Below are 11,310 nucleotides of genomic sequence, written 5' to 3'. Positions count from 1 at the left end.
AAAAAAATTCTAATCTGCCTTACATTTATTTCCTTGGAAAAGTGTACAAAAAAAAAGCAATAACAAAAAAAATTAAAGTGTGCAGACTTCACTATGAATGGTCTCAAGGCAAAAAAAAAAAAAAAAAAAACTCTTCAACCTGTCTCTCCTTCCTTGAAATTCTTTTCAGTGGCATACTGCAATTACAGTTTCATTTTCATAAAAGATTCTTTATAATTCTTTTCTCAAAAAAGAAAGAACAAACTGGTAGAGACTGTTTTGAAGTTGTGCCCAAAAACTACAAGGTTGTCTTGTCTGGTAAAATAAATAAGCTCTTCCCTCGCTGCCCCTATTTGGCCGGCCATCTTTTAAAGGTTTAAGGTTCTGCTAGCATCTTGACTGACGGACAAAACATCACAGAAAAGAAGAAAAAAACACCAAAAAGACAAACAATGATCTTAAAGCTACTAACAGATTTTGCATAAGGTCTCTAGCATAAACATTACAGGCATACATTCCACAAAGATGCTTGTGCTGCAATTGTAATTCAGAATTTCTTTGTGGCTTTCAGAATATTTTGCTCAATTATTTGCAGCTTCGGTTGTCCACCACCTGTCCAACGATCATCACTCCCTTGGGACGATGAAAATCCCAGCACGAGCTCACGAGTGGCTGATGCAGCCATTAAATACAAACAGGCAACTGATTTGAAATCGCTCATGAATAATTACACAGTACATCTGCCACCGTCATCCATAGTCATTTTCAATACCTGACTAATTGACCCAATAGTAATCTGTAAGATTTTATACATTTATATAAAACAATACTTAAAAAAAAGATTTTATAAAACTAAAATGATACTGTGTCTATAGATTGGACATTTCTCTTATCGATATCAGGTTGTGTGGTCCGTTCAGACAGTTGAGAAGACATTTCTATTGGTCAACAGTCCTAAATCTGTCCTCTTAAAATTCCAAATCAACGGGATAAAGGCCATCCTTACTTTAAGTGTCGGACAGGGTGGTCAATACTCTGTGTGCTAATGTACCAAATAAAACAGCAAATCATTGAATAGTAATGCGTGTTCTATAGACATGTCTGTACCAAACCGTGATGATAATCACATCGGTCTATGGCTCACAAAGTGGCTAAATGGAGACAACTCGATCATGTGAAAAATGAACCAGTGTCTCCCTTTTACGCTTTGTTCAAATCTGCAAAGGCTAGCAGAGAAGAGCGGCCAGTGGTGTTACAAATATAACAAAGGGAGTACCAGACGGGCCTGCTCCTTTAGTCTTTTGCCGCGGAAAACAGTCATTTTCAGGAGGCTGCAGTCATGAATAAGGCCCAGCACAGGAAAAAGACGAGTGGAAGCAGTCCAGTGAATTTGCCCTCTCCTTGCGATAGACATGTGAAGGATGTCTGTCACTCAAACCGATATCTCGTATGTGGTCCCTCCGACGCCTGTCACCTTCTTCACTCCGCCCCCTGGTTTGGATGTGTTGTGATTGGCCAAGACTGGACGAGAGGTGGATCTGATAGGACAGCCATCAGGAAAAGGTAGAGGAGGAGTGGGGGGGGGGGGCAGATTAGGTGTGAGGACAGAGGATAAATGGTGCGGCGGTCAGTGGTTCTACTTTAACAAATAAACAAACACAAACAGAAAAATGGTTCTCTACCACCAATTTTGTAAGGCATTTGGTGAGTAAGAAAAGGCTACAGGACAAAAGTCATTAGGAGCTTGGTAAGGCATGCTTTCACAGAGCTAAACACATACTGACTAATCCACACAGTTCAACTTCCATGCACACTTTCAACTGTTAAACACTAAACAAGCTAAGACTGACTAAACTGTGGAGGAGGAAAAGGAAGACTCACACAGATCAGGGAGGAAGAGGAGGGCTGACACAAACCAGGGAGGAAGAAGAAGAGAATTAGGAGAAAAGGAAGAGTAGCAGGCTGACAGACCAGGTGATGGATCACTACTCACTGTGGAGCCTGATGCACTCCTCCGACTCCTCCCCCTCCCAGCACAGCGCCTCCTCCTGCGGGCCGAGGCTTGTGCTGAGACCCTGCCTCCCCAACGTAAGACTGGGACTTGCCGAGCGAGAGGCCGCGAGGTGGCGGGGAGACAGGGGGCTCTAGTGAGCGAGCCCCAGGGGAAGATGACAAGGAGGAAAGGTTACGAGGGGCTCGGTAAGAGGAGTCCTGGTTATGCTGGAGCAGGTGCTGGATCTCAGGTGGCCCAGAGGAGGAGGGAGGGGGCGGACTGACGGCACGCAGGTAGGCCCTGTGGGGGGAGGAGAAAGTGGCAGAGCCCTGGAGCAGCTGCCCTTCCCTCTGCTGGGCAATCTGAGCTGAGAGGAAGGGCGACGTGTAGCCCTGCAGCGGGCTACTGGGTGACACCACCTCAGGCTGACCTGAGGAAAACGGAGCACGAGGCTTCTGCGGCGACAGCTCGTGAGCAGCTGACTCAAACTCTGGGCTCTCGGATGGCGTCAAAAGGCTGTCATAGGACAGGCTGCCATTCCGAGGCGTTTGATTGGCCAGGCTTTTGTAGCTGGTGTCTGTGGTGCCCTCTGATTGGAGCGTAGCCAGCGGGTTATGTGCCGGGTGCGCTGAGCGCAGACTGGAGGAGTGGGAGCCGCCAGTGGACAGAACCAGAGAGGATGGATAGGAGGTGTAGGAGCGCCCAGTCAGGGAGTAACCTGACATGCCCCCTGACATCACCCCAGCAGTCCCGCAAGGGCCTCCGGGGCACTCACCCCTCTCCCCTCCCCCTCTGCGCGCCCCTACACCTCCTCCTACCCCCGTGGTTCCGTCCAGACTGCTCGGCTCTGAGCGGTAGCTAGGCTGACGGCTGGACAGGAGGATGGAGGGAGAGGGAGAGTCGAGACTCTCGCCACGGATCATCTGAGAAGAAAAGAAAGACAAAAAGGTAGAGGGGTAGAAGGAAAGTGTGATGAAGGTGAAGGCAGGAGTGAGGAGGAAGGATAGAAAGATGAAAATTCCCATGTTACCTTAGGAATAGATAACATAAAATCAACCATTTTCTACACATTCTAACAGAAAAAAAGAGTGGTGGGAAGAGATTGGATGCTTGACCAGTGCACCTCCATCATTACACTACTGGATTGGAAACACTGACTGGCTTGAACAAGCACTGACATTGCATATCAAAGACTGTATCAACACATAAATGGATAGACAAATATATATAGGGTACATGAACTTCACATTCCAGTCAATGCAGTCTCAGGGGAAAGGATAGATCCACTCAAACACAGAGACAGCCAAAGGGATACACACAGATGAGACTAGCTGAGACTTACTGATCAACCGATGGCCACTGAATGATCAATTCAAAGTAAAAAAAAAAAAAAAGAGGGGCATGGTATTAACCACAAAGGAAATTAGAAGGACGAAGGCTTTTCAGCCAACAGAGCATCTGTTACAGTAATGTATGGAATACGGTTTGTTCTATCCTCTTCACTTTTTCTGCAATAAGGTAAAACACATCACTCTTTTACAAATGCTAAAAGAAGCTTGCAATGTAATAATCAAAAAGCCTGTATGTATTTCAAAGAATACATTTTTATTTATGCGTGTTTTACATGTGTATGTGTTTCCAATTAGGCAAAGAAATGCGGATAGCGTCACTCTAAGATGATTGTTCCTTTAATACTCTTAATATACAGTATCTGCATAATGTTATGTGAATAGTTTATACCCAATACCTTGAGGTCTGTGCGAGTGTATATTGACATGTACCTTGTTGGGATGCGTGAGGGCAATGTGGTTCCTTCCTGGGCTGTTGAAGGGTGGTCGGTACTTGTACATTGACGGCGTATGTGGAGCTTCAGTCAACAAGCTGCTCTCTGAGTGGCAAAAAGACAAAATTGACATTTAGAGAAGTGCATTTGTGATTAGAAAGCAAACATTCATCTTTTTACTTAAGAGTTAAAACACTTGAAGTAAGTGGGCTGCGCTGGATGATCATTATTAACAAATGTTGACATGTCAGGTGACATGTCACAAGTTGTTAGTATTGATCAACCACTGCAACTACTTAGTTTAACTTGTGTGTTGTGTGTGTGTGTGTGTGTGTGTGTGTGTGTGTGTGTGTGTGTGTGTGTGTGTGTCTCACCCTCTGTGTCAGCACGGGGCAGGCCAGGGTAACGAAGCTCTGGCTTTGGAGGAGGTGGAGGCTCTGCATCAGCTGACTGGCTCTCAACCTGATCTAGACTGCTCTTGGACTGGAGAAGACACAAAGAGAAGCCATCTAATACCTCTTTCACACCCTAACCAGGGTTGGGACGGGGTTATCTGGTCAGTGTTCAACCCTTCTTTTGGAAATTTAAACCAAGCCAGTCAACAAATGCATAACAATTACATTAAGTGCTAGAAATGGCCGGGGCTTTACACGTCATATTCAGTGAACAACTAACTTGTCACATGCTCCAGTGCATCTGTATACAACCAGCTAATATTTTAAAATGAAAATGTATTATAAAATCTAGACAAATAGAAAATAATTAGGCCCCAACATGTGATGACAGCTTTGGCAGGTCCCATGTGTACAATGTTTTTTTTCAATTTCTCATTCGTTACACAGCAAAAATGTATATAGTCAAGCATACAGTAAATACCAATAATTATGAATAACATGAAAATCATTGAGACACTCTGTTGAGCTTCGACATCTAAACTTCCACATGTAGATTGGGTTTGTTAGATTTAGTATCACTCACCCGGGTGCTGTGTCTGTCATTCTGGATGCCGTTGTCCAGGACCTTGGCTTCTAGCTGGGCCTCAGTGAGAGGCGGTCTAACAAATGGTGGCTGCACATCCACTGCCTGAGGGCTCCGCCACCGGCCCATGTATCTGTGAGAGGAACAAGCATTGAACAACAGGCTTAGCCATATGTTGCTCTATTGACAAACATAGTCCTACACCAGAAGCCCCTCACACTGAAGGCACTCAAATATTCCATCAAATAAACAGACAAGTGAGAACAATAAAAGAGGGGGTTGGACGTGTGGTAGAGGATATAGAGCAATGGAAAGAAAGAGGCAGTGGAAAAAAGTTGTGGAGAAGAGTGTTAAAGGAGAGGAGTAAAAAGATGAGTGCGGGGAAGAGAGAAAGGCTGACCTGGGGGCCTGGGAGCTGCAGAGCACATGAGAAATATTCCTCAGGCAGCCGTTGGTGAAAGGGTTAACACCTCCCCGAAACTTCCCTGTCACCTGCAGTGATAGGGGGTGGGAAGAAAACCGTTCCATGGCACACGTTTAAAAAAAATAATTGTGAACTATCTGGATGGATTCAGGGCTGCAAGATTTGATGCATACAACCAGGTCTTGTATGTACCTGTTCATTTGTGGTCCTACCGCGGGCCACCAACACCATGTGGAACCCGGTCAGGCCAGCAACTGGCACAAAAAACAGACCAGCCACACACATAACGGCCATACTGGGAGGAGAGGATCAAGGAGGTTACAACAAATGAAGCAAAGTAAAACAAAACAAATACCAGGGTAAAAGACACAAGCTAAATAAAATGTGAAAAGGTCGACACATAATTTGTCCCGCATCTTTATGTCGGCAGTGTGCCATGTGAAGGATACGTTACAGCAGCATGCGGCGTGTCCAGCTGCTGCCGGTGGTGCAGGACGTAAACCAAACCAAAGCCAAATACGTTAACGATGTGGGTGGTAAGTGATAGAAGGAAGAGGAAGAAATACCGATAATTCCTCCGACCAATGCAGTTGTTCACCCAAGGGCAGTGATGGTCAAAATCCTGAGAGAGCACAGGGTCAAGGACAAGACTGTGCAAGCACAATATATACAAGGATATGACAGAGAGGAAATATATTGATAGGCAACAACTACAACACATCACAATCAGACAATGTCTACCTCCGACGCACACACGGCAAACTAAGAATATGGGATATATCTATATCAAGTAGACTAGTAATAATTACAAAGCCAAGAATGTGTTGAAAACCCTAACATCCAAACATTAAGTCAAATAAATAGGTACAGTAAAAACCCAATTTCCCTGTATAACTTTCCCTTGTATTTGCATAATACCGTGAAATTAATCAATTTCTAATTATGACTACCAATACAAGCCCATGATATATACAGTGTATGCGTGCGGTCGTGTGTGTGTGTGTGTGTGTGTACCTCCACACAGTTGTCGCAGACGGAGCAGTGCGAGCAGCGCGGCGGGCGGTAGAAGCGGCAGGTCGAGCACCACTTCATACGCACCTGGATCCCTTTGATCTCCACCGTCTTATAGAGTGGAGCACGGAAATCATCTTCTTTGTCCTCATCCTCCTCCGCTAAAGACAACAGACACAAACACTCATACTGCACTAACATAACACCTGAACAAATGCTCCTCCTGCATAATGTTTCAATTATTTCAGATCATTTCTAATGTATTGATTCTTGTCAGTCTAATTTTATCCATTATGTATTTAAAAGTACTGCATAATATGCAATAACATGGCATGTTAGTATATTATAATTTTGAGGAAAGACTTGCATACCAACACTGTTCACATGTGTTTACCTCTCGGGAAGACTCCAGGGTCCATGAAAGTGGCCATACAGAAGTTGGCAAGGGTGAAGAGAAAGATCACAGCAGTGTAGATGGGAATGACAGAGGAGAAATACTCTGACAACCACGGGCACCTGCAGCATGAAGAAAGATGAACATAAATTGACAGTGTGATATTTTGTTGCAATAACTACAAGTCTTCCACATAATTTCTAGGCGTATCCAAGAGCAGCAAGTAGTTGTTACGTAAGCAGGTCTGAATAAACTATATAAAGATGAGCAAGATAAGAAGTAGCACTCCACACAATGTCTAATGCTTTCGTTAGGCAACTTCCCCCGAAACAGCTCCACTGAAGCTGTTCAGTGGCACAAAACAGAAGGCTCTCTCAAACACACACACACACACACACACACACTCATTTGAAGATAGAGCTACTTACGTAAAGCAGAAGAAGAGGGTGGTGGATCCGACAAGGAAAGTGGTGGCTGCAGACACCGGGACATATCGGCTGGGACGAAATGGACGGGGAGGAGCAGAAGCAGGGACACCTACTCCTCCCCCAACCCCCCCACCACTGAAGCCCGGCATCAGACACAGAAAGAGGGGAGAAGAGACAGAGAGAGGGGTAGATATCTACAGTCTACCTACTGTAACTGGCGCTTTATAGGTTAAAATGGCAAATATGTGGTTTGTTTGGGAGGAGGAGCCATGACTACAGACTGGAAAAGAAAACACTATGCAAAGCAGCAACCGAAAACCTGAGGGATTCTTACACTAAATGTCTCCTGGCACTAATATAAATCACTTAAAATCAGAGGATTGCTTTATCTAGCATTATACAGCTTTACTTGCATGTGTACAGCTTGTTGTAAATATTTAATTTGAGTGTATAATCGTAATAAAGGCTTGTTAAAGCAAAACTATACAAGAGCAATGTGATACAAAAATATGTGTAGGTAATTCATAAATATTTTTGTATGGCTTTAATGTAACCGTATTTGGTGCAACAATATAAATAAATCTAACCTTACTGCTCCCCGGCACCAGTGCAACCGTAACACTTTTGTGCTCAAACAAAAAAGCACTGACACCCGCACACACACAACTGAAACTAGAGCAATCTAGATTTATCTCCACTCGTGAAACTCAGTTTTTACATTAATGCTCGTCACTGTGCTTAAGGTTTGATTATGCCTCGCAGAGAAAATAAATATAAAAACAAAAGAGCAGAAAATGAAAGAGGTAGTGGGTGGATAGCCAGCAGGCTACGAGCAGAAGCACATAGAGGAGAACAGGCAGAGGATTGAGCGCAGCAGCTGCTGACGACGACTCCTGCGATTGTCCCGAGAAGGCTTATTTAGGCACTGGGTGGGTGGAAGAAACTGAGGATGGCGGCAGAAGGGACAGTTCCAGCGTTTCAAACTAAGTCAGCAAGGGAAAACAACTAAACAAACATTCACTTTTAAACCAGTTGCATGAAGCCGCTTAACATGAAACACAAGTCCATTTGGAATTTTCAAAAAGCTGATAAAAAAAGTAAAAAAAAAAAAAAAAAAGATGTCTAGCCTTGCCTTTACAAGACGATCGCTTAAATTTCCATGCAGAGTCCCCTGGTTCTTGTGAGAACCCTGCTTTTAGTCTTTTTGTCAATATGGGGACAAAATCAACTCATTCCAAAAAGAAGCCCTGTGCATGTCATCAAGGTGTCACCGCACTTGGCCAGGTCTGTGTGAAGAGATCTCTCCCACCTCCAAATTCTCTGCAGATAGACATCCTTTCCCATTTTGCATCTTTTAAACAAAGCCATGGGCAGCAGTGGTGTTATGTGGTCTGATGCATGTTAGTCTCTCTTTGTCCCCCTTTCTTCTTTCACGCGCTGGCTCTGTGGGTCAGTTGTTGGATGCCCCTGTAAACCAAAAAAATACTAGTTATTGTTAAATTTAAAATTATTCATCAGTAGCCAAAGGTAGGTATAAACAAATTAACTACAGCTGAATCAAGTACTTGATTAAATTAATTGGCGGCTATTTCAACAATCAACTATTTCAAATATTCGCGCTTCACAAATAATAACAAATCAAATGAAATAACAAATCACTGGGTTTTTAACTGTAAGTTACATAATAAAAGCAGGTTGGGCTTTAGCTAGCTGTGATGGACATTTGATGTTTCACTATTTTACAGATCAATCGAGAAAATACATGTTAGATTAAGCGTGATGCCGAGATCCGAAATGCATACTGTGCAGCTCCTCGGAAAGGCATTCAGCGTGTGTTTCACCGGCCCACCGTTTAACGGCAGGTGGAAGTTGAAGGCAACTGTTGGTGACAAACAGTAAAGTAACCAACAGTTGCCTGCCATGCCACTGTGGGTGGTCTATGCCGCCAGGGGGTCGGTTTATGCCTCTGTACCACAGTGGCATACATCAGTCACTTCGGATCTCGACGCTACCGCAGATTAAATACATCATAAATGGTTGTTGCCTCGTACATAATTACAGAATGGACAACACAAGTTTTTACAATACTGCCATCTATGAAATACCTATGTTTGTTTAGCAGGTTTAAACCTGATTGCCAATACTAAATTGTCTCGTTAGGTTAAATAACAGATCTAAGGCTTCAATCAGGTTGACTAACCAACTCTGCAATGTCCTACAAAATCTTGCGCTACACTATGTGCCGTTGCATTTCTCACATTCACTCATAAACAGTGTTGTTAAACAGCCTCCTGTTGTTACACACACATTAATGCCGTCAGGTGGAAAAATGAAACCCCTCCCACTTCTGAAAATTCAAAACACCACGAAGACAACGATCTGTGACGATCCTGGCATGGGCGTCTTTGACACAAACACACACACACACACACACACACACACTTCCCTTATCTCCTCATGAAAAAGTAGTCCGTGGGGTGTGAACACACTGAAAACGGATCCAGAGTAACCTGATAGTTTGGACACACCCCTCTTTTCAGCAATCACTAGTACTAATCGTAGACTGTCAGTCTATGGTACTAACAAACACAGAGCTATGGCCGAGTGTGTCAATTGTTAATCATCTGACCTGCCCCCCGACTATAATGGATGTTAATCCTAAAACCTGTGTCGAGCTTGTCATATCACCACAACAATCAGCAGTACGCAAGCTACACCGTAAAGTGCCCGATCAAGCCAACTAAATACATTTCTTCCAGCAACGGTGACACACTAACAGTTGCTAGCTGATGTCTTGTTAGAATATACTATTTGAGTGACTCTCACTTCATCTTTGGATCATCCGTTGAAATTGAGCAAGCGTTGAACAGGCCAGGGCTGCTCGGACTCAGTCAAGATAACTAACGTTACCACAATGAACCTCATTGAAATACATTTTTAAAACAAAATAATATACGCTGTGATGTTTTAGCTCGATGTAATAACGTTCAATGTAATAATGACACATTTAAACGCGACCAGTACTTAGCAATCATTTAGCTCTTACCTAGCCTCGAAAGTTTTTTTTGCGACACTGCTCAGTCCTTTACCACAGCTAACGTTAAAAAGTAAGCTAACATTACCTGGCTAGCGTGAAAGCTTTAGCAACACTTTCGTTGGCGGCCTACGACATACATGTACATAGCTACGTTCAGTAAACAGTCATCACGAAGAGCTGGTAAAACGAACAGGACATAGCTAATACCAAACCTAGGAGCTGTCTTGCCTGAGCGGTGTGGGTCGTTACGGTCCTCCTTGAGTTTAGCGGCTAGCAAACTAGTTAGCTCGCATGCTAGGCCGACATCGGAATCCCGGAACTAGTCCGTCATCCCTCAGGTGGGATGAACAGCCAATCAGAGGGAGCAGGTGTGGTCTCAAGTAACAGCTCAAACAACTCATGTATGATAATGTAGATTAATTTGCTGTTTCTACTTGCTAAATATCACATCAATAAATGTAAGTTCATGGACTTTAAACATTTGTTTCCTGTGCTCGAAAGTGACGTCAATGAATATTTGGACTCTATAAGATATTCAAAGAACTGTACAGTTTTGAAGACTGCAGATATTCAATACTTATGACCTAACGTCACTGAATGGATGGAACTCTTCTAAGTGATTGATGCTATGAAATGGACTGCTTATTGATCAGCCTTGCTGGACTTTGCAGACTCCCTGGGCTATTAATTGTTTATGTATTTATCTTTGCAGTTGAGTGTGTTTGTATGTGTTTGTATCTGCAAATGCTCTCAATAAATTAATTGCTAAAAAACAATTAAACAAAGATTGACTTGCTAGGGGTTAGGTCCTTTGCACAGCAGCCATTTTGACATGTCTTAACAGGGCAAAATTGATCAAACTAATTTGATTTCTATTTAGTGTCACAGCCATTTCAGTGAGCAGGGCCTGCATGCTTGTTCATGCCAGGGCCCTGGTCCACCCAAATGGAACAGGCCATAATAAATGCTATTAAGTACATCTTTGTTTTCCCTGCAATGACATGTCAAAATGGCTTTGCCCATCTTATGTTCAAACAGAGATGAACACTACAGGATAGATACAACAAAAGACCGGCCATGTCGGCCATTTCTCAGACACATTCATAATAAGTTTGCATTGTTGGACAAGGCCTTGTGGAAATATTTTTGAAAAACCTACTGTGAAGCCATGGAATTGTAAAGACTTTCCACAGGCTTGATTAAGTTGTAATTTTGTAAAAACACACTGCTTTCATAACCAACAGTACATATGTAGGATAGATAAATATGTGACCATGGAATTA

General features: G+C 43.3%; 1 protein-coding gene across 4 annotated transcripts; it reads right to left on the bottom strand.

Annotated features, from left to right (window-relative positions):
* Positions 1 to 193: 193 nt before the first annotated feature.
* On the bottom strand, positions 194 to 10,376 carry zdhhc5b (zinc finger DHHC-type palmitoyltransferase 5b). 4 transcript variants are annotated; one of them, XM_034882760.1, is made up of 13 exons: positions 10,037 to 10,376; positions 6,991 to 8,457; positions 6,563 to 6,684; positions 6,172 to 6,329; positions 5,607 to 5,779; positions 5,350 to 5,452; positions 5,134 to 5,225; positions 4,734 to 4,866; positions 4,130 to 4,238; positions 3,754 to 3,860; positions 1,973 to 2,895; positions 1,861 to 1,884; positions 1,178 to 1,517 (listed from the first exon to the last, which is right to left on the bottom strand). In XM_034882760.1, exons 2-12 carry the CDS (start codon positions 7,137 to 7,139, stop codon positions 1,866 to 1,868), a joined length of 2,088 nt encoding a protein of 695 aa, XP_034738651.1. In that variant the 5' UTR covers positions 7,140 to 8,457; positions 10,037 to 10,376; the 3' UTR covers positions 1,178 to 1,517; positions 1,861 to 1,865. The 4 variants fall into 4 exon arrangements, with proteins under 4 accessions (XP_034738650.1, XP_034738651.1, XP_034738648.1 ...); XM_034882759.1 differs by lacking the exon at positions 1,861 to 1,884 and having other exon boundaries at positions 194 to 1,517; positions 10,037 to 10,372; XM_034882757.1 differs by lacking the exon at positions 1,861 to 1,884 and having other exon boundaries at positions 10,235 to 10,372.
* Positions 10,377 to 11,310: the final 934 nt, after the last annotated feature.

This window comes from Etheostoma cragini, chromosome 10, assembly GCF_013103735.1.
Source record: "Etheostoma cragini isolate CJK2018 chromosome 10, CSU_Ecrag_1.0, whole genome shotgun sequence".
Taxonomy (NCBI): Eukaryota; Metazoa; Chordata; class Actinopteri; order Perciformes; family Percidae; genus Etheostoma; species Etheostoma cragini.
The sequence above is the reverse complement of the archived record's forward strand: the minus strand, read 5'-3'. Positions and strand labels throughout refer to the sequence as shown.